The sequence below is a fragment of the Chlamydotis macqueenii genome, chromosome 8 (genome assembly GCF_036417535.1).
Source record: "Chlamydotis macqueenii isolate bChlMac1 chromosome 8, bChlMac1.mat, whole genome shotgun sequence".
Lineage (NCBI taxonomy): Eukaryota > Metazoa > Chordata > Aves > Otidiformes > Otididae > Chlamydotis > Chlamydotis macqueenii.
In genome coordinates, this window is record NC_141563.1 from 33,478,064 (window position 1) to 33,501,308 (window position 23,245).

The window sequence follows — 23,245 nt, forward strand, 5'->3', positions numbered from 1 at the left end:
GAACAAGAGACAGTGCTCCTACACCAAGGACTTGTTTGGCTCATAGGCAATTCCTACCTTTACACCAACCAGTCAGGACTCAGGAAAATGCCTGAAAGTAAAGGAGTACAAATTCACCTTAGTTAGAAAGCCAAGTATGCTGCTTTTGTGACCAGAGGGAAGAAATTAATAAACAGAAAGATCAGATGTCTTGTAGGCTGGGGAGGGATGGGGCTTGCAGGACGGCAACCTGCATCCTCAGCTTTTACAGCCATTTCTGGGAGAGATCACAGGCTGGAGAGCCACAAAAAGAAGAATAAATCTAAGTGATTAAAGAAGTGGCGTGTGAAATACCATCATGAACCACATATAAACAAGAGCAAAAATCTGATATTTGCCTGCAGTTGTTCATTCTCCACTTTGAACACCGCGGTGTTGGAGTATAGAGATGGAAGAGAGGAAACATGTGGGGCAGAGCTCATCATTCACCTCGCAACCCAGGGCAATGAAATACAAACCCAAGGGTTTCCTCCAAATGCCAAAGGCAGCTTGGGAGCAGCCCCTCTCCTCCCACTCCAGCCCCCTGCCGCATCCAGGGCTCAGGCATCCATGCGGCTGAAACTCAGGAGCAGCGAAGCTGAAGTCAAAAGAAAGGAAGAAGCTGCCTGTAAGGTCTGGAAAAAACAGATTACGAGCAATTACACATTTACAATGCCAGTCAAAGAAGCTAATATATCTCATGCTGAAGTGGCCAGCGTGAGAGTTGTGCTAGATGAGATAAGCAGCAAAAACGTACGTTTCTTACTTAAACTAAAAGCTTAGAGGCTACAATAAAACACTGCAGTTCCACTCTGGCTTTAATGAATGGATTTTCCCCCCTTGCACACTGACATATATTTGATATAGTTATTTATCCTATATATTTCTTGCGGCATATTTCCCAGGAGACCTTGTTTATCTCTCTCACGAGCACATGATGGATGTATGGTGCTTTGGATAAATGGTATCACAATCAGATATTTTTATGGATATAGGCAAACCGGGTTATTAACAAAGGAAGGGCAGAGAGGAACCAGTACGCGGAAGAAAATAGCAAATGATGGATGACAATACACCTGAGGTCGCAAGGTGCAGACTCCAGATAACCAGCGAACAGAAGAGGAGATAAGGGCAGCGCTTGAGACGGAGCTGTTTTCCGCCGCGGGGTCAATGTCACGCTGACTGCCCAAACGCCTGCGTCCCTCTGAGCCTGCAAAAAATTCCCCACCGGGTGCGGCTCAAAAATTATTGCCTTCCTTTTAACGCAGCATAGTGCAGGGGCACAGGAAGATACTGAATATTTCATCCTACCCCCAAAAACCTGAAACAAAAGGAACATCAGATTCTGGAGAGTTTGGGGAGGGACCAGCGTTTGTTGTGCTGCTGTACCACGCCCAACACTGCGGGACTACAAATAAGAAAAAAAAATGTTCATAATGGTAGTAATTAATATCTTCATCTCTAGTTTTGTTGATTTATAGAAGCAGGAGAGTGTTAAAATAGAATATAAAAGGCAGACAAATCTGCAGGCACAGTTTGATCTGAAATCTGGCAATTGGGTGCTCACTGGGCTCTTCAGCCACCAAGGCAGAAGAATCAGGAGTTGGAAATCCCGGGACTGCTATGACCTCTGCCTGGACTGGCTGGTCTCTCCATCTGGGAGAGAGCCTGGGGAGGAACAACTATATCCATCTGATAGTGGGAGAAACAGGAGCACGGTAAAGTAATTTAGCAATACAACAACTACCGCAGTGTTTGCAAGTCCCCAGCCACAGCTTAGACCACGCTGGAGGCCCATGGGGAAACGTAAAGTGTCTGCGTGACATGAAAAGACAAGGAGCAAATGAATCCAGGCTGGAAAGCCATCTGCTTTACCCACTTCTGATGGAGATGTTAGGGGCTGCAAGAGTCAGGTTGCTTTTGTCCTGGGAAAGCTGGATGTGACAATTACAACTCACCTAAAATACCCTTTGGGAGCTTCCTAGGATTGATTCAGCACACAGCACAGCAGCAATGTCTTCAAGCAAGGAGGTGGAGAAAATACAGCTTCTCCAAGTTTGCTGAGTTCATTTTTTTTTCACAAGCAAACTGCTTGTGAAAATACAACACGGGATGTAGTAAAGCCCATTGAGACAAGTGCCTCAACCAGAGAAACGGGGAATCTGCGCGTGCACACACCGTGCCTGCAGCCCCCGCGAGTTTTCATACGCGGGTTATTAATCTAAACTTACACAGAAAGTTTAAGTTAGAAACACCAGTGAAGACAGTACCAAAATTTAATGCGTATCAAAATGAAATAATAAAAGCTTCAGCGTAGTATTTTTTATCACCCTCCAGCTCATAATAAATCATTAGTTAGTTAAATCAAAGCACAAAATCACAAGGACAAGATAAAGTTATGTTCTTTATGGGAGGCTTCTAAGCCTATACGCTCAATATTCAACCACTTCAGAAATCATACTTCAGTTAGACTGTCCCATTGATCTTTAAGATTGTCAAAACTCTCCTCTATTTCTCCAGAAAAAAACCCACAAATATCCAAGCCAAGGCACTGCCACTTCAAAAAACACGGGGTTTTCTGATCCGGGAACAGCAGTCCGAATTCAGGTTGCTACATCTGGCTCTGCTTGCCGCAGCAGTGGATAGACACACCGTGGCTATGTGTCAGAGTGCTCCCTCCAGCCTGATCATCAGGAAAGGTGGTCAAATTTACAAAAGCCACTCGACCCATCTGAGAAAGTTCCTTAATCAGATTACATCAATGCTTCCCAAGAACGGCAGGCAATCGCACTGCAGTACACATCCTCAGGGCACCCACAAACCGTGAGCAGAGTCCTCTGCTGCAGAACTTCTACTATTATATGCTATGACCTCTTTGACCATGATCCTAAATGAACCTCTTGGCAAATTTCTATCAGACAAAAGATATCACAGTTACACAGTACACAACGGAGATGTTTTGGGCTGGCAGCTCAATTACAAAGCCCATAATGAGTACAGAGCTCTCTTCTTTTACATATGCAATGTGCTCTTCCTTTCTTAAAGCTGTCACAGAAACCTTGTCGATAAGTGTGGAGGCGGCATGAAGGCTACAACTAAATGCATGTTCCATTGTTCAGATGTCAGAGAGCCTGAGTTGTTCTTACAAGAATTACATTCAGACAACGTCAGTCTGAAAGGAGAGAAACTGGTGATACCAACCCATCGTCACCAGCATTGCTAAAAACCCTCGGAAGAATGTTTGACCTTGCAGATGTTAGAAGACTCACAACACTTACGAACAACTTTGCATGAGTGGAACCTTTTTCCCAGAGCAAAGCTATTGCTGGTTGTTTTACAGCACACCCCACCAAATGTCTTTGGAAAAATCATTAACCACCAACGAAGCTGTAGGAGCCAAGTCCCTGGAACAATCCCGCTCAGGTCAATCATGAAACGATGCACAATATTACAAGTTCCTCTTTTGTTTGACCTGGATTAAAATGCATGGCTCCAGGGACGGGAAGAAAGCGCAAGTCATTCATTTTGCTTTGGCTTTTTCCCTAGCTCTCTCCACCTCAGATGTCCTACTGCAGAAGACCTCAGGGGATGCGCAAAGATGCTTCTTCCAAAATGTTCCGTTTATTCTGCTCATGCCAAAGAGGTACAGAAAAGCTGGCTGCTCGTCCTGCTCCAGTGGAGGGTCCTGGCATCCTGGAGAGACAGCCCCTGCTCAGGGTGCAGGAGGTTCAGCCTCCTCTGCAAGTGTAGCCATCTCTCCTGCCTTCCAATATCCCCAAGCAGCAGAAGGAGCAGCAGCTGCTTTCCAATTCCCCATCCCAGTAGCATCCCTCTGTCCTTCCCTCCCCTTCCCAAGGAACCAGAGCATCGGTGTATCTGCATCTGATATTCTCAGTGTATCTGTTCTACCTCACAAATGCACTCGAAGAAGCTCATCACTGCGGTAGGAGTACAACCACTATACAGGCTAACAATGCTTTGGTGTCACCATTGTCTTCACAATTCGGTTTTCTCTCCTTCAAGACAATTTCTAATATGACAGACAATTTAAGTTAAATACAATAAATTGGGAAACCGGGGCAGTGAGGCACAGCGGCTTTAAATGTCATGAGATACTACTGTGCTCACTGAGATTTAAACTTTAATATGCCGTATTTTGCTCCACATGACACAGCTGTCTTCACAGAAGCTGCATATTAGTGCACATTCTGGTGCACGTAAGATCAAACAGTCTTTTCTTATCTCAAAGGAACCTTCACAAACAAGACAGTAAAATTTAAAATCTCCCAAAAAAGACAGCTCCCAAATAAGGCAGGAGATAAAGCTTGTCTCAGTCAGCCCATTGCAACAAAGACAGAAAAAAGTCAAAACATTAAGAACAGTAAGCACATTTAATCCATTTAATGGACAACTGCAAAGCATGTCCGAAGGTGTGATTCGTAACACACCGCAGCTCCCATTGCCTTCTGAAATGTTTCCAACTTCCACGCATGTGGATGAGACCCATCAGGAGAGTGAGGCCAACTCAACAGGCCAGTCAGGTAACCCCTTCCCACTCTGTTCACAGACTGCTCAACAGTTTTGTGTAAGTTCCTCATGATTCTCTTTAGCAAGTAACCGCCTCAGTATCCGGCCCTGAGCATGACGAACCACCATTTTGCGGTGCAGGGTTGTTGCACTGTCGTCTCCTCGTTCGTTGACCTCCTGAACATGGAGACCAGCTGGCCCAGCAACCCCAGTTTCCATTAACAGCAGCATCTGGAAAAAAAACCAAACAACAAAGCCAGAAAGGACTGTCAGAATGAAGCAGCTCTTTCCATGGAAGAGCTGTCAGCTTCCATGAATTGTATTTAAATACGCACAGCTCTGTCTCTCTCCACACCACTAACAATATACTTGAGTCATTAATGAGTGACTGTTTTAAAGATGTTCATTCTCTATTCAGCATTTCTGGTGTTTGTTCAAACTACACTTTACACAGCAAGGACAAGGAAAAAAAAAATCATTTAGCTCTATCTTTGCTTGTAGGGCGTTTCTCTCTCTGACTTAGTTCAAGCCTAGGTAAGAAAAACAGCAGCTAAACTCGTGTCAGCCACATTTTGAGGTGCGAGGGGAAATGTTCATAGAATCACAGAATCACAGAATGGTTAGGGTTGGAAGGGACCTTCAAAGGTCATCTAGTCCAACCATGTTCTTCTTCAATGAAAAACAGCTTGAATATTCAGCTTTCTATCCACTGCTTTTCCTATTACACTGTTTCTTCTGGACTCTGAGCACGTGAGTGACATGAATTCAAAATCCTGAGAATCACGGAGCCGAACACGGAGGCAATACAGAAAAGGAGCAAAGGGTATTGGGAAAGGAAGGTACATGTTTACAAGTGGATGGATGTGAGTCTTTGGGAGGGCCGGATGCGATCAGGCGTGCAGTAAGCAGACTGGAAAAAGGTGTAAGTGACTCCACAGTTTAAGGCTCCATGGACTTCCTTAGAAACACTTACAAAATTGAGCTTCTGCTTGGTGAAATCTTGGCTTAAAACATATTTCAGCCTGGCTTAGTTAAAACACAGTCATGCAGAATGAGAATCGGATAAAAGACTGTAAACAAAGCACCATGATAAACGCAGTGCATCAAATTGTGGGATGGTGCCAGAGGGCTGGGTGCCTGAGATCTGGTATTATTTAGCATCTAAATTAATGAACTGGAAGAAGTAAACAAAATTATTAAATTCACAGATCATCCCAAACTAGAAAGAGTTAAGAACATCATTCAAGAGCCAGCAGCGATATAAAGTGACCAAGAAGCATTAGTAAGTGCTTCAAAACGTCATAATAAGATTTTAAGATTAAAACTACCATTAAAAATGGTAGTATGTCAGAGGGAAAATAGTTTGCAACATGCTGGCTGTATCAAAGGGAAAAAAGGAAATTCAGAAGGAGGAAGGCAAAGTGTATCTGTCACCTCTGCAGGACCCCTTGTGCACCAGGCTGAGCAGAGGGGGACAGCCAGCAGCGGGTGTTACTCCTCGTCCATCACCCAGCATCCCCAGACACTCTGAAACACTGCTGGGACTGTCCCCTCGGGCTTGGGACCCCTCTCACCTTTCCTCTCGCTGATCTCACAGGCAGTGCCGCTGTAGCCAAGGGGACACAAGCACTTGCACTCGGTTCCTGAAAGTAAGCGGAGACGGTGGGATTAGAGACTTCAAGCCGTATTTCCCTGCGGACACCTAGCATCCTAGCCAGGCTTTGCACCAGAGGAAAAGTCCGCGTCGCCCCAAACTGGTTGCCCAGGACGGCGGTGTGCATGTCACGGAAGGGCCTGGGAGGAGAGCTCCCACTCAGGAAAATATCGGTCATTTAAAACCTCTTGTTGAGAAGATCCTAAACGAAATGCTAACCCGACTCAGCTCCTAAAAAGTTATTTAAACAAAGGTAATCATGAGATGAATCCTTAAAGTGCTACAATCAACTAGCTGGTACCTGAAATGATGGTTTCTGCGTTAGATACATTTAGATGATAACGACTCTCATCAGGACTTCAGCAAAAGCAGATTGGAATGAGGCACTTGACAAAATGGTCCCTTTGTTAGAAGCTCTCATCACACCAGATATCTCTGTTTAGGTAGTGCGATTTTAATTCGATTTGATTATTTTTCCCCTTCATTTTTAAATCACAGCCTGCTTACAAAGGAGGACAGCTTCTTTTAGAAACGGGAGGAGGTGACAGTGATAACTGTGCTTGGCACTTACATGGTGCTTTTCATCTTCAGAACACTTCTACAAACACTAATTAATGCTGAGACAGTAGTCACTTCTCTAGGAGGATGGAAGCAATCTTAAAAGCAAAGGAGGAAACTTAAAAATGTCTTTTTTTTTTTTTAATGCATAATTGAGATGGAACAAATTCTTCCACAAAACTGATACAGATGGTCACTCCCATTAACAAGGCTCATCCTTTGACTTCACTGTCTTTACTTACTGGTGGCACTCTACAAACAGAATAACTTAAAAAAAAAATTTAATTACTTGAAAGAGAAATGACAGGAGAAACTAAAGAGCAGATTACTTGCCAAGCTTCCTCACTCCCCCCAAATTCCTAGAGGTGCGAAATCCTTCTACCTTGCAGAAAGGGGATCCCATTGCCGTGGCACGGAGCACAGCGACAAGAACTGGTCTCCAGCTGAAACTCCTCAAGAGCCTGTTGCAGGTTTTCTTTTATTGCCATTGCATTAGCAAAATCTGTTGGAGTCACCAGCTGATAGAGCGGCTCTGCCTAAAGAGAGAGAAGAAACGGCGTTTGTTTCCAAGTTCAAGACGGTGTGAGCATTGCAGGGCTTGGCAGGGGTGCAGCTGGAGAGGGAAATGAAGGCCTCGTGGTACGGGCTCCGTGTTTCCCGTTAATATTGCCTTAAACCTTGTCAACAAGGTGGTGATGCCAGGGCTAGTTACAGGGGTCCTCCCTTTGGTTTACAACAGCAAAGCAGTTGCAAATGCACAATAAAATACAACGATTGTACAGTTAGTTGACAAACGGGCAAAGCGCCACAGAAATTTTATTAAATCCTTTCTCATCCATTTTCCTAATGTTGACATTTTTAGACTGGATTTGCTCAAACTTACATTTCCTGAGTGCTCTGTTACTCTGACTTTAAAAGGAGTCCCAAGACCCATCCACAAAAAATCTCCTTCCCTCCTCGGCAGCCGCACAGCGCAGCCAGAGACACGCGGTCATGGGCATTCACATTCGCACATTCAGCTTAACCACTTCTGCGTTTCAAGGCTGACCTCTATCTTTATGAAGCCAAGATAAGGGTTTCCACCGCCTTCTGAAGAGAGGGGATTGTGATCTTCATCTGCAAACTCCGCACATGGGGTCGGTGGGAGAAGATAAGGGACAGCACAGGGAACGTGCAGTATGGACCAAGGAGACTTTGGCCTGCTCATTTATTTATTTATTTATTTTCCTGAAAATAAGCAAAATTTAAAGTGTGGTCTCAATATCGCCAGGCACCCACTAATGCTAGCAGGACGCTATGGGCGTGTGTCATCAGAGGATCCATCTCCAATTCCCATCCCTGCTATAGAGATGCCTGCCACACAGGCCACGGCGATACAGTAAGCATGAAAGATCACCCTACAGCTATCACAGGCTCAAGCTACAAGAAATAGAAGACCGTTTCAATTAAAAAAAAAAATGCTCATTTCCTGCTGCTGTACATCCACTCTTCATCAATTATCTGTGATCCATACTTTGCTTTTTGAATTCAGATCATACAAATGAGGAAATACACTACGAGTGACCTGCCAGCTCCCTTCAGCAGATGATTTATGAACTGATTTGCTTTAGTTTTCCCTAACTAAGCATTCTTGGGCTGACATTTAGTCACACTCTGCTGGTACTTTTGATCTTCAAGCCCCACAGGGATATTGGTATGGAAATGAAGGATTACAGATACCAAATCCAAATTACATCCCTCTGGGGTTTTTCACCGGGCAACCTGGTCACCAATGCCAGGCAAGACAAAGAACGGCGCAGTTTCTTGTGGGAGAGTTTTCTATACACGGGATCTAAGTGCAGGGGGTTGCATTGATGCTGTTCTCCTGCCCAGAGACCTCCCAGTGCATTTCTGGAAGGTCTGTCCACAGCACACCGGGGGCTTGGGAAAGCCACCTCCGCTGCAGCAAGCGCCGGACAGGCACTGGCTGTATTTCCAAATTACTGATTTTTGCTTTGCTTCTTATTTTTTTAGAATTGAAGTTTTTTTTTTTTTAATGAAAAGTCAGAATTTTCAATGAGAAACAAACACCTTTTACAAACATAAATATTTTTGCCTAAAATTGAGGTTTAAAATGAAAGCCAATTACTCAGTAATAAAATCAACTTCCACCACCACCAGTCCACACTCCCGTTTAAAAGGATGTTCTCGTGCATCTTTGTACTGTTCACTCAGAGTGAACTTATTTTCCCTTTAAAAATGACGAGGCAGAATTACTACATACTTCTCGCTTTTTACTTTCACAGTGCCTTGCATTTCTAAAACTCTTGAGGACAAAAAAACTTCTAGTCTTCAAAAACTAACTCCGATTTTCAAGGTTTAGCTCTGCTCCACAAACATCCAGGCATGGATGGTGAACTACCTGACCTTCTGAACCAGAGAGAACTGTTGCTAATCAGTCACTGGTGCTCATGGAAGACAAGAGAATTTTAAAGGAAAAAAAAAAAGTCCTTAAAAATACATGCTGCCAGGTATATTTTTGATAAGTGACATACTGGTAAACCAGAAAGTGGTTGTCTGAGTTGCTTAGTACGCAGCAAGCAATCACATCTGCACAGCCATGTTAGAAGAATAAAAGTTGTTTAATTAATGGACTTCCAACCACATCACTCTTCAACACATCACACCTTTGATTTTCTGAATATTCAGTCTTAGAGAAACCATGTTGCACAATACAGGTCTATTATTTGCCCTAGGAATTTCCCTGTTTTTTTTTTTTTAAATCCTGTTTATTTAAACCCAGAGTTCTCCAGGCACTCAGCTAAGTGAGGCTGGATGAAGCGATGGATACAGTACCTTCAGCTTTATGATCTCAGGGTTGTACTGTACAGCATCTCCCCACTCCTGCATCAGCGCAGCGGTCGGCAGGTCTCTGTAAGCCAGCGTGGCAATGTATTCACTGGCTCCGCCACGAACGAGGACAATGAAATCTTTCACGTACTGTTTTTTGGAGGTGCTGTCTGCAAAAATGCATTCAGAAAGTGGCCAACTTTTCTCAGGCATGTCTTTGTGGATGGCACTTGAGGTACAAGCTCACAGCAAAACACCTCTGTATATGATGCTGAGAGGGCAAAGTGAAAAGGCCACAAGTGTTTTGCACCCGAAGCCAGGTTTCCTATGCTGCATGTCTGATCCCCCTCCTGCTCCCTTGCAGCAATACCCCATTCTCCTCTCCCGCACCCTACACCTCTCCTCCTAAATTTCTTCCCTATGGTTATAAGCTCGCAAATCCTTCCACATCCCAAAGCTCCTCACCACCATGAATGTCGCCTGTTCTCCTCCGCATGTCCTCGGGTGCACCCACCTCCCACTGCAACAGCCCCAGCTTCCCCTGTGTCCCCTGATGCTCCCACACCACCGTTACCTCCCTGCTTTCCCCATTCCGGCTTTTTTTTGGGTGCAAAAAGTGGCATGCTGGGCTGCTCTGCTGAGAGGCGGGTGTATTAGTAACACAGCACCAGCCAGGTGGGGAATGGTTGATCTGTCCCTGCTCTTCCCTCAGACACTAAGCAGAAATTTCTTCCCTACTCAGGAAAGAAAATCTTGCAAAAACACAAGCTTTGAGACACCTACACCTCTGTTAAGCTTGGCTGGGGCTAGCCAGCAGACTCAAAAGTGGCGGTGAGGGAGGGGGGAAATATTTCAGGCAGGCAAGATCTCAAAATCTTATTTTCACTATGACAAAGGCTAGAAATTAAATGGCAGAAATGTTTCATGCTTACCTCCCACCTCTTTTAACAGGGATTCACAGCTGGCTTCAGTTATTCCAAGCTTCACAGAGACACCCTTAATAGTGGCACCAATGCCAAAGCCATACTGTGCACATTTCTGGACGTCGCTCAGAGAATAACCTTAAATACACACCAAAAATTGGCAGTGTTTTAATATGCTTTATGTCCATACACACAGAAAATGTGAGCTGATAAGTATTTTTGCTTTGGGAACAAAAGGAGATGAGGTGAAGAAGCCTTTTTTTTTTGGATATGTAACAGATCTATATGAAATGTAATCTCTGCATTTTACAGAACTCTGGGACAAAGTGCAAATGCAACGTAAAAGCTGTAAGAGGCTTTTAATGATCAACCCAGCTGTACTGGGTTATGCAGTGATGCAACAGGTGGGAGCTGGCCTGTGGCTTAAATGCCAAATGTCTTTGGCAAAGGATTACCCACCGCCCATCCCCATCGTCAGGAGCCAGGCTTTTTAAGAGCAACAGATGAAGTCGCTTCTCCTCCCTTTGCTAGCTCACATCTTCAGTTCTTTGCTGCCAGAAGAGCCCTAATTGTTTCATGGAAATTTCTCCATGAAGCTCTACTATAATTTTTTTTTCCTGGCGTATAAGAATTAGCCCTAAAAATCTGCAAATCCTTCATATGTTCTTCTCCAAACTCCTTGCTGTCCTGACACTCAAGGGTATTTACCCAGTTATCACGAAACACCTGATATGACACTTGGGTATCTCTCTTCTTTCTCCACTTTTTTGTCTTAATCCCCCACGTTTCCCTCAATTCTTTACCTTTTTTTAGTTAAACTCATGTCTTGATGATACAAATGCTTACATGAGCTCAGAATACAAGTGTCACTGTATGGCTGTCCTGTTCTCATGCTCTTCTCATACATCTAATATTGGCCAGTTTCCAGATCAGAAAATAGGATGCACTGAGTTTTGGGTTGACACAGGATGGCCCCAGTAATGTTGACAGTCCACAAGCACTTGAAGGCAGGAAAAACTATTTTGTGACATCCTTGTACAGCACCTGGCTGTACAATCCAGACCTGTCAGCCTACTGCCATCTTTCTCACAGAAAATACCAAATTATGAACCACAGACACATCTGGCATATCAGATTTTATGTTACTGGATCTGCAAAAGAAGACTTGATTTCCAGCACAGACAGTACAAGCATAATGATGGGTTTGAAGAGAAAAACCTGAATTCTCAGACTGGACCTACCAAAACCCTGTGAGAACTTACAGCCCAGGCTCAGCACTTGGGATAGTGTGAAAATGTTGGTGCTACTGCAGGATCCTGATCTCACCAGCAGACACCGTCAGGCAGCATTTTGATGCAAGGAACACTACACATTAGTTCAAACAAATGTGGCTTGTGATGGGCCCACACCGACATCTGAGAAACTGGGCAGTGCTAACGTTTTGAATATCTGAAATCTGAATCTAAATTCTGTCCCTCTGGGCTCTGTCTGACTACAGGATAAGCAACCTCCTAGACAGCAGAAGAGCAAACAGACGGAGCATCACACACGGCAGAGTCCACTAAATGCTTTCACAAATAGACAGCGAAGGTAGTTACTCACTCCCATGCCAATGAATAAATAAGAGAGTGCAGCTATTGATTAATGTCACACGGCTCGCTCTATCCTACACAACAATCATCATTTCTCGCAAAAAAAGGAAGCCAGAGTCAAAGAGCAAGAGCAATGTCAGGCACGAGAGTCACCCAGCAAATTATTTACTGTTTCCTACATGCTGGAAAAGCTCTTGAGGCTAAAGGTGTTTCAAAACTGTCATTTGAAAGGCAATGGAAAAAGAACTTCGGTGAAGGTTTTCAAAGCTAACGAAAGCGTGAAGCTACACGATTCTCATTCATCTCAACATCTTGTCAGCCTCCAAAACGTGTTGTCTAAAACACTTGCTGCAGGGCCCTTTTTATGAACTGGCAGCACCCACAGCGTGAGAGCCAGACGAAGCCCATGCTGAGCATGCTTTGAAAACCAGGCTCTGCATTCACTGCCACAAAGCACCTCTACTCCCCTGTTTCCTTCAGGCCTTCTTTGAGATGTTGTTGACTCCTTCTTCCACCATCTCTCTTTTCTAGCCTCAGACTTGAACCATCACTAGGTGCCTGCAGAGGGGTGTTCCCACCAAAAAGCTGGCCCCAAAGCTTTTTCACAACCATCAGCTGCACATACCTGCCTTCTGGAGCTCATCGCTGTTCATGACTAAAGTGTACTCGTAGATGCCACCGACGGTAGCCTCCGTGATGTAATGGGTCCCGTAGTCTCTGTAGAGCTCTCTGTACTCCCCGTAGCTGTACTCCGACGGGAGCTGACGGAGTCTCTGCAGGAACTCGTAATGCAGCATCAGGGCTCGGGGCTTCAGCTTATAAACGGCAACAGCCAGATCGGAACGGGCGTGAATAAATTTGCTGGACTATACAAAATGCAGAAACACGAGAGAATCCAGAAGTGAGGGATGTCACTTTTGTGATAACTTGTAGTCATTAGCTATTAAACCATTAATGCTGGTCAGGATTTATCAAGTTAACAGTTTGGAAATCTTTCAATTTAGCAAAACCAAAACTTCTAGTGGTAAAGTTTCTGAAAATCAGGAATCTGACCAGTATTATCGAGAGAGGAGGAGGAGGAAGAGGGAGAGATGTGTATTACAGGCTAGGTGACGTCTTTCACAATCTCTCTCCTGAAAAATGTTGACTTCTGAAATCATGATCTGTAAAATGGTAATTCCCTGTCTGATCCAAATTTATATTTGTATTCCACAGAATATGCCATTACCAAAATGCAAAGGAAAATGCAAACATGCACACACACACACATACATATTTATATGTCTCTGTATAGATATGTGTTCATGGGCATATATTATGTCTCCTCTTTCTGGCATAGAAGTCAGGAAGAGAAGAGGTCTTTTATCGTGTCCAAAGGATTTGGTGTCTGGTTGTCTGGGCCAGGAGGACAAGCACATTGAGGGGGGTTCAATATAGAACTCTGCAGCTTCAATAATAAAATCAAGACTTACTATTGGCTTTCTTTATGGATATCTATGGCAAATGCTTCTCATATCCCTCTGATCTTGTCACGGGAAGACACGCAGGAGGCAAAAGCAAATTTAATAGCAACAAGGAATACTTTGCTATTCCTGAGTGCACTTTATACAGAGGAGAGAGACATAGATCAGTGGCGCTGTTAAGCCACCAACAAGAGCTAGGTATGTTTACAGCAATAATAGATGAAAAAAAGAAATCAAAATGATGGTGCACACTACCTCAGACTGAATCTTATAAAGGAGTCATAGGAGTTACAGATTAAAGCATCGAATCACAGCTGTGACCAAATCCTTGCAGAAGCAAGGCAGTGATTGTGCCATCCCTATTTTGTGGTGTGTATCCTGATCCGGTGAACGATGTACTCGGCAGAGAGATCGCATCAGCCAAAGTAAAACAGCATGTGTTAGTCCAGAATGAAACCCATGGAAGGGCCGCTAGCAGTTTTCATTCTGTGTTATTGCCAAGGCCGCCCCACAGCTGAACAGCTTGGCTTCGCTGCCTGTGTTGTCATTTACTGAAGCGACAGCTCCCGCCCGGCCGAACCCACCGAAAAGCGGGACGGCCCCTCGGGTGCGAGATGCTATTCCGCAGCGATCGCACAGGCAACAGCCATCCACACCGCAGGCTGGTTTCTGGGCCATGTGTACGGGTGCAGAAATCCCTGGAACTGCAGAAAATCCTATTTGCCGCTGTTTCACCTGCAGGACACCGGACAGACTGTGCTCAGTTGTGGCTGATTTTGGAGGTGAAGCAGCCCGGTTCCTGGTCGATGTGTGAATGTAAACACAAACGAAGGCGTTGCGGCCTTGGTAAACACTTGGCCAACGCAAACTGCAAAATGCAATCAGCAGGAAAGATTTCATTTATCCTGGTCACAGCTGCTGACCTGATCACGGGGATCAAACCAACACACACGCATATTCAGATAACGCGATAGCAGAGAATTAAGCGGTGCAGTGCTTACAGTTGAAGAAAATCTTTTCATCCTTCGAATGAACTTCTTGAACCTGTTGTCGTTTGAACTGTAACCCAGTTCAAAAAATATCGGTATTTTTATACCAAAGCTGAAGCTAGACTGCGAAGCCTTCACCCTCAGGACATTGCTTTCATAATTGGAGTAGGAGTCATATTCAGTCATTGTGAATTCATATTTGCCTTTGGTCTAAACAGAAAGCAAAACCAACATGTTTAATTTCCTGCATAGCGGTTGTATACCTGAAGCATGGGGAAGGAACACGGATACAAATATACTTGTGAATTAATGCTTGCACTTTGAAGATGAAAAGCCTTGTATAATTGCAAAGCACCATTATTATTAACACTGGTACTTCAAGAATACCTGATTTACAGCAGCAGGAAAGCTACTACTGCCTCCGTACTGCAAGGACCTCAGGCTTTTCCTTAACATGTCAATCTTGTGCAAAGAAGGTGAAATCTTAAACACAGGCATAAATTAAAGCACATCAATTAAAGGATTCTAAAGGGAAAAGGTTTCCTAGTGGGCAACACTCAAAAATATCACGCTATGTCATCAAGGGCATTAAGGTCAAATATATAATGTTTGAAATACAGCTTTGATGCACAACAGCAGTGAGCTGTCCCACAAAGCACATGGTGTGTGGTTACGTCCTCATCTGTTGCTCAAGGACAGCTTTCCCAGCCTGGCTTTCAAGGCACTCTACGATTCTGTCTAAAATTAACCTCCCCGTGCCCGCTGGGTCGCTTTCGAGCCCTCTTGGACAGATGGCACTGGGAAGGTTAGGCTCAGTTTTTGCAATGACAAGGTCCAAGGAAACATTGCCATCTATTCCAGCGCAGGAGGGTGTTACAAGAGTATGCATCCAACCTCATGGAGGCCACGTGTACGATGACGTTCTAGAAGTAGGGCTAAATTCAGTCTCATCCCATTTGGTCTTACAAATTTTGTTATTTTTTATAAAACTATTTAGTAATGAAGCTTTATCAGTATTGCGCACTAAATTTATCAGAATATATGGATGAATGCTTATTTGCAGACAAATCTGACACGTACCTCTGGTGTATAGCTTTCTACATTGTATGGCTTTCTGAATCTCGTGTCCATGATATAATGGGAAGAACATCCCCCAGCATAGTACCTGTGATCGAGAACTAATCCTTCCAAGTTGTTTGTGAAGATATTTAACCTGTACATGAAGCATAACAGCAGAACATTATCATTGACTTAGAGGTGAACATCAAATGCCTTGGCTGAGAAAGGCAAAAGATTGTTTTGTTTGGCTGAGGGCTTTTTGTTTCATACTTCTTTTATTTTTTTTTTTTTTTGAAACCCCCAGAGAAAGTTTTGCCTCTTTCACTGTTCAACCAACCCAGTTGCTCCAGAAAAACCTAACTGACTAACAAGAAAGCAAAAGACAGGGTCAAATTTTGACACTTTGATGAATACAAAGGGCAATTTTCACCACCCAGCTACGAATGACACCAGACCATTACAGCCACCAGCACTGGCTGCTCGAGTAGCCTTTACTGGAACTGTCTGGGAAGAGCAGAACACACTGGATCAGCCAAACCCCCGCCCCACCAGGCTGCTCATCCCAAGCATCTCCAGATGCCCATGGCAGTGCAGCAGCTTTCAGTGGGATCTTCAATGCCTGGTGTGCCAACCCGTATCATCCGTCCAGACCCATTTTTAATTCACATTTCTTTGTTCTGGTTTATCAGTCATAATCTTCGCTGGGTTGGTCAAGGATCAACCAGGGGTCAGTAGATGAGAGTGAAAATTGTCAGGGAAAAAGATCCAGGTACTGAAGCAAATGTTCAACTAATCCTTGAAGTCATTGGGAAGTTCCCCTTTGATTTTAGTGGATGACGGACGTTAATCTTAACCTGTCTGCTCTGAGAAAGGATGTAGCACTGCAGCCTTTTTAGATGGGGTGATTAAACCAGGCTTATTTGCTTTTCCTATTGCTGCTGGTGGGATCTGTTGTGTTAAAAACCCTTCTGTTGCCCACAGTCAGGACACCCTCACACCACCCTCGTGACACACAGCTGAGGATACGGCACTCACCTCCACAAACTCATACTCAAATAGTAACAAGAGTCATTACAGGAAACTTCACCCCAAAAAAAAGATAAAATGCTAATAGTCCGTGTCGTGTCCCTGTTAGCGTTCCAGGCCTCTGTTAGATCTGCCTCTCCTTATTTTGGGGAGAGACTTGCACGATAATGACTTTGAAGCTGTAAAATATTAACTCTAATTTTAGAACAATCTGAAGAGAAGGGAAGTCCACTAAAAGCAAATTACTGAGCAATTGTAGCTTCAAAGAGATGAGAAGCATGTTCCTATAATTGTCCAACATTATTTTTAATTTTGATTAAACTCAGAAGTACAAAGCATTAGCAATGACATGTACAGCAGCCATATCTCCAGAGAACAAGGAGGAAATTATAATTTTTTCCTTGCAATATGATTTTTTTTCTTTGCATTTTTTTGAATGTAAAAAGCATTTTTTTTCCCTGCAGAATGAGAAAAGACTATTTTCACACAGTCTGATCTTACAGAAAGTTGCCACAGTGTTAGCCAGTAAAAGCTTGATGAATTCAGACATGGAGTTGAATCTCTAAAAAGTCGAGGCTTGGTAATAAGCAAGTTTATTCTACCCTACTCACACAGAAGGCAAAAATTCCACCATCTCTCACCGTTGGAGAAGAAATCCAAGAAATTTTGACCCCTTCCCCAAATTCATACACTGTGCAAGAATACAAATCCATAGCCAGGTGCAGATTTTAGCCAATCGAAGATGCTGATTTAAGTCATTCTATAAAGAGTGGTATAACTGTACGTTCAGATTTTAACAAACCCTCTTTTGGTTTTAGTTCAGAAGCGCAGTTTGAAGTAGTATCTTGGTTCCTAAAGGCCAGGACATTCCTGGTCCCTGCAGACTGAATTAGCCCAAAGTCTAACTTTACTTAATCCGTGCAAAATAATCGGACTGTCGCATCTCTCCCATTGATTAATTTAAGGACAAATGCCTGTAGATATTAAGGAAATGTTTGGTGTTGACGTTCCCCTCTTCACTCACCAGGTTTTGGCAACACAAAGAGCACGCACAGGCTCTGGCAGGACATATTTGCAAGCTGAGCTGATGATCTCCACAGGACGCACAAGTACTCCTGGGTATATCTGGGACTTTCACTCACCCCCCTCTCTCTGAAAGACTCACAGAGTCAATAAGGATTTTCCTACTGTGCTCTAGATCAGGACCCCAAAGGCTGTTGGATTCTAACTTCTGGACACAGCAATTGCCACAGCTTTTCTCGGTTCAATGTTTATGTTTGAAGCCACCTAAGATCATTCTTATCCTTAAGTAAGAAAACATCTCATGAAGGTCACTGACTTACCCTTTTGCCAGATTCTCTATTCCCCAGTATTCTTCCATCTTCTGGTCACATTTTTTAAACACTTTTTTGCAGTTTTTTTCATCTGACTGGTCTCCACAGTCATCATCTCCATTACAAAGCAGCCTCCGTGTAATGCATCTCCCTAGGATGCAAGGTGAAAATTACTCATAAACCAACCTATTATCATGCTTACTGGTAATATTGCAAAATCACAGTCCCTGACTCAGAGTCTAGAAACAAAATAAGACTCCTGTAGGGTACGGTTCAAAACTTGCTGGAAAATATTTCCGCTCTGTCTGCATGGAAAACCTCAGATTTTTAATCACCAAACTCCATCTGCTCAGTTTTGCTCAAAACTTTCAATACCTAAAAATTCCCTGTTCAACCTAGAAGAAAAAAAGAAATCCCTAACTAAATGTATAAATGGGATAGACTGTTTCTGTTGCTAAAATTTGTTATTTTTGAGAAAACAAACATGCTGGAGACTGTTCAGCAGACCTTGTAGTAATTTTTTCCCCCTTCCCATATCCATAAATCACTGAATTATTGTGTTTCAGTCTCACCAAAACACTAGCACAGGGCACAGAGATCAGAGTTGCTTTCCTTTGCCCCATCTCCTGTGCTGGCTTCTGCCCCCCCGCCCCAGCACCCTGCTCCCCACACACTTTTCTCTCTGCTGCCAGGGTGCAGATGCAAAGCAGAGGCTGACGAAATTTTGGATACAGCTAACTGCTGCCTTGCTTCCTCATGCTGCTTACAGCGTTCCCAACTAATTAGACATCGATGTGGGTGGAGGGAAATGCCACGAGGACCAACATCGTAACCTGCTGCGCCCTTGGGCATGTGTCAAGGATGCCCAGCACATGTTCTCCTGTTGCTGTCAGACCCATTTGTGCTGGAGATTTTACACTCGTAACTGGGTCTTAATTTTCTATTTGGAGATTTTAAAGACATGCTTTAGATTGACAGATGTTGCTAATAGACTCACTCAAAATCACTGATGCAAACACAATGCAAGGATGGATGGACCCACATCAACTCCTGACATCTCTCTGGTCTGGCAAACTCTTGTAGAAGCAGAAAGTTCAGCGTGGTGGTGTCCGAGACGCCACCTGAGCACCACTGCTTCTCACTACCAAAGGACTCCCAAAGTCCTTACCTGTAACGGCACAGACAAAGCCTTCACATCTAACTTTACTCCTGCAAGGACTATTTGTAACACAGTCTTCAGTTTCTTTGTCAGAGTAATTGCACGGATCTCCGTTGAACTGAGAAGGCTGTTCCAGGCGGGCAAATCTGTACTGTGATGAAATAAAAAATATTGACTCAAGAGTACAGAAATTGTGAATTTCACGCTTGCCTAGTTAAAAAACAAACTTTGCATCGGGGAGATCTGATCTAAGGGTACTGTCATATAAAAAAAGTGTCAGCAAAGAAGTGTGATGCTGGTAACGTGCCTCATTTCAAAGGTTTCTGATCTGCGATAGTTTTAATTTTACTAAGGAAGGATTGAGGATTGGAAGGGATGAAGGAAAGTTTGCTTTTCCTTGACAGTTTTTTAAAATGAGCCTGACAGGATAGTGCGGGCATTTGCAAGAGCAAGGAAGGATGCAGTTACATCTCCTCTCTTTCAATTAGTGCTGGTAACGACATCCCTTGTTATTTTCTGTCAGTGTATTTACATGGCCCTCTATATCATTAGGGACTTTTTCCGCCCACAACACTGCTGTGAAGCAGTCAATTACTCTATCCAATATGCTAGCCCTCCTTTTCTTCCCAGCTTTTAAGATTAACTCTTTGATATGAAGCTTCACTCTTCCCAACTCCCATCACTGGTTATTCCCACTTAAGCCCAGGAATGGCTTCTCCAGCTTGTTAGCAGAGGTCCCTCTAGCAAAGGGGATTTTGCTCTTCATACTATTGGGATCATTACTTTTGTTGATGGGGCTTCTCAGGCAGAAAATGCTCGTTGGCAGACAAGAAGCAGCATCTTAATCCTGAGAGGCACCGAGTCTCTCCAGGTCCCACAGAGGACCATTAGTGGGGATGGTGGAAACCACTGGAGTTACTGGGGGTGAAGACCTGTAGATCTAAAAGCCACCTGCCTGCAAAAGCTGGCAGCCTCACCTGTACAGGGCTTTCCTCAGCAGCTCCCCACTGTTTGCCCAACCCCATGGACAAAAAAGACAAGGCTTGGAGGAGGTCCTGTCTCCCCATTTCTCAGACTTCATGCCTAGACCACAAACACTCACCCTTTTCTTTTGACAGGGATCACAATTGCTCCACGAGGACCAGGCGGAGAGCACGCAGTCGCGAGGCTGCGGCAGGTTGCTCACGGACCGGGCCCACCTGCTGTTGGCCGCACTCTTGTTGGTGCTGCTGAAGTTCAGTGTCTCCTTTTCACCACTGCATTCAACAACACAAGAGCTTCATCATGTGAAACCCCCGAGCTGTGAGGGTAGAGCAACTTGGCCTGTAACTGTGCAAAACTACAGGCCAAAGAGGACTAACACTTCTTAGACCTCACCAAATCTTCCACACAACCTCTAGATTTCAGTACTCATTTCATACAGGCATCAGTTCTGCATGAAACATGGCCCACTCTTCAATGCCCAGGAGTAGGCCCATTCCTCTACACCACCACCGTGAGAGAAAGTCTGCAGAGCACTCAGGAGGGGTGACTGCAGGACACACACCTGATCTAGTCAGTATGGGAAACTCAACCCACGTCCCACCAACCTGGGCTTCATCTCAAGCCGCGCAAGCCCCACCAAATAACCTGACAAAGTGGCCAGCAGTAAAATCTGCACCATCAGTTGCTGCCCTTGTCCCACTGTTCCTTGCTGCCTGCTGTACAGCAGCATTTTGGTACCTTGCTGCCATACATGACGAATAGCTGCAAGATCAGAAACCTCCATGACAAACATCAGTTGCAACGCTAAGGGCTGGCGTACACTCAGCATTTTTGAAAAACCAGGTGTTAAGTGCCTCCCTTTGCCAAGCAGGCTATTGTTTCTCAAGCCGGCCAAAGCCGTTAGTCTTAGACTCTGTTCTTGGTTCACAACCCACTAATCCGTTTCATCCCAGCAATGAACCTGAACCCCTTTACTCTTCACCCCAGCCCGTCTCTCACCCCCTCACATAGCAAACTGCTCCAAGGTTTCCACGATGCCACAGCTAAAATGCTGCCCACGCTTCTGGAGAACTCAGTGTTTCTGACTAAATCCTCATCCCAGACCAATTTCTCGCAGCATCTAATCTAAGCGGGAAGCTTTAGTAAAACATTGACCACTAGTTTCTTTAAACACCCACTTTGACAAGCAGACTACCACGGTAGTGTTCCCAATTCCTCCACCAAGACGAGGAGTAGCATCAGCTGAAGCTTTAAGTACGATTTAGTGCCTGGCAAGGGGCTCCCATTGCTGCATATTAAAAATCACACAGAGTAAGGAAATTACAAAAACTCATCAGCTCACTGAGGCATGAAATCACAGCTCAAAGTTCAGAGAACAGTGGAAAAATACAGTTAGATTGGAAAGATTACAGTCACTGCCTGTAGTCCTCCAAAAGAGCAAAATCTATTAAGCTATCAGAGAAAGAAACAACTATCAGCCAGATTCTTGCCATTTCTGTACTCAAAGAAAACAAAACCCTGTCTCTTCAGCGCATTGTTGGGCAGCTAGCATGGGAGGAGGCTGCCTGTCGCAAACGTAATTCCACATTACACGACCACAGCAATTTGTTGTCTCAGATTCATCAAACAAAATTACTTTTCCAAAGGCAGACACGTTGCACTACGTTACCTTCAAAACAACGTCTTTTGCTATTCACTAGAAACACAGAAATTGCTCAAGACAGCAATTAAGTGCCACATAAAGCAAAACCAGGGAGCCTACACCGATTTTCACTCTTTACCATACCACCCCACGTACATGGCTTCAGAAACGTTCGCTTACCCAAAGCAACGAGCCGTTAGGATGCTGAACACAGCAGAAAGCAGCAACAGTTTAACGGCGTACGGAGCCAACGCAGTGTGTGCCGTGCTCATCGCTCCAAGGTACCGCCGGCGATTCGAAACCACCTCCGCTCCCACTTCGTCTACTCGGGAGGGCAGGTTTGAAAATGGTTCAAGTAGAAAAAGATAAATTACCGGGTCATTTTTCCACACTGCAAACAGCAGATGACCCACCACCTGGCAGACTCACAAGGTAAACGTTGCATTTGTTAGTACACGGCTTTCTGGAGGCAAGTGGGAAGGAAGCAAAGATCCGTCCAGAAGCAATTTATGCCTTCATTTGTAACACTTCTTTCAAGGGAACAGGGAAAAAATGAATATTTAAACGAACGAAATATACTCCAGTCTTGGCAAGAGGAAGGCGATAAGTAAACTACAGTCAGCTTTCTAGGAATAGAGTAGACTGCAAAATCATTTATTTATTCCTGCTTTTCACGTCTGCCTTCCCGAGGAAGGCCAGGCACAAAGAGTAAGCAGCCGATCTTGGGGCTCAGGGAAAGCCTTCCGCCCCCAGAACGCCCCTTGCTGCCTCTCGCCAGGGCAGGGGAAGGACCAGAGCCAGAGCCCTGGCTGGGCCCCTCCATCCACATCCTCTGCTCCATGTATCCAAAGTCTTGCCCAGATGGAAGCAACACCTGTCAGGGTATCAGATTAAACATCTTGGTGTTTTCTAGCTACTACGTTGAGTCACTCTCTCTCTTACATGGTCCTGACAGGGGCAGAGAACTTACCAAGGGCTGATTCCCATCAGTTCAGTTAGGCTTTCAAAGGCAGATCAGGATCTTCAAAACCGTGCAGGATTTTTCTTTGGTCCTTTGTTGAGGCAGATGTCACATCCTGCCACTTCTCACTTCAGGCATGGCTCTCTGATTCCTGAGACACAACAGTCTTTCCCTTAATTTTCCTAATGAGTCTTAACCTATGATGAGCACCTTCAAGGAGAAAAGTTCTCTGAATCTGTGTTTCCCTGTATAAAATGACAAATACCATGATGTTCTCCCACCCTTCCTCTTGCTGAACAAGTAGCAGTTCTCTGAACAGATGCAGTCTCGCTCTGTGTGCAACCATCGCAGTCTCCCACTCTGGCCTAACTCTCCGAGTGCTTCAATGACAGGAAGAATAAATACATTTTGATTTGCTCATTATGGGAACGACGGATGCTATATACAAAATTAATCATATTCACTAATACAAAACAAACCTGACAAGCTCAGCGTCCTTACCTGGCCCTACACCTCTGAAGGTGCCA

General features: G+C 44.4%; 1 protein-coding gene across 1 annotated transcript; it reads right to left on the minus strand.

The window, feature by feature from the left end:
* Nucleotides 1-4,390: 4,390 nt before the first annotated feature.
* On the minus strand, nucleotides 4,391-22,068 carry C8B (complement C8 beta chain). The gene is made up of 12 exons (XM_086753457.1): nucleotides 21,938-22,068; nucleotides 20,234-20,387; nucleotides 19,141-19,282; nucleotides 17,982-18,123; nucleotides 15,634-15,766; nucleotides 14,566-14,763; nucleotides 12,727-12,967; nucleotides 10,519-10,647; nucleotides 9,593-9,756; nucleotides 7,140-7,293; nucleotides 6,120-6,188; nucleotides 4,391-4,776 (listed from the first exon to the last, which is right to left on the minus strand). Exons 1-12 carry the CDS (start codon nucleotides 22,027-22,029, stop codon nucleotides 4,625-4,627), a joined length of 1,770 nt encoding a protein of 589 aa, XP_086609583.1. The 5' UTR covers nucleotides 22,030-22,068; the 3' UTR covers nucleotides 4,391-4,624.
* Nucleotides 22,069-23,245: the final 1,177 nt, after the last annotated feature.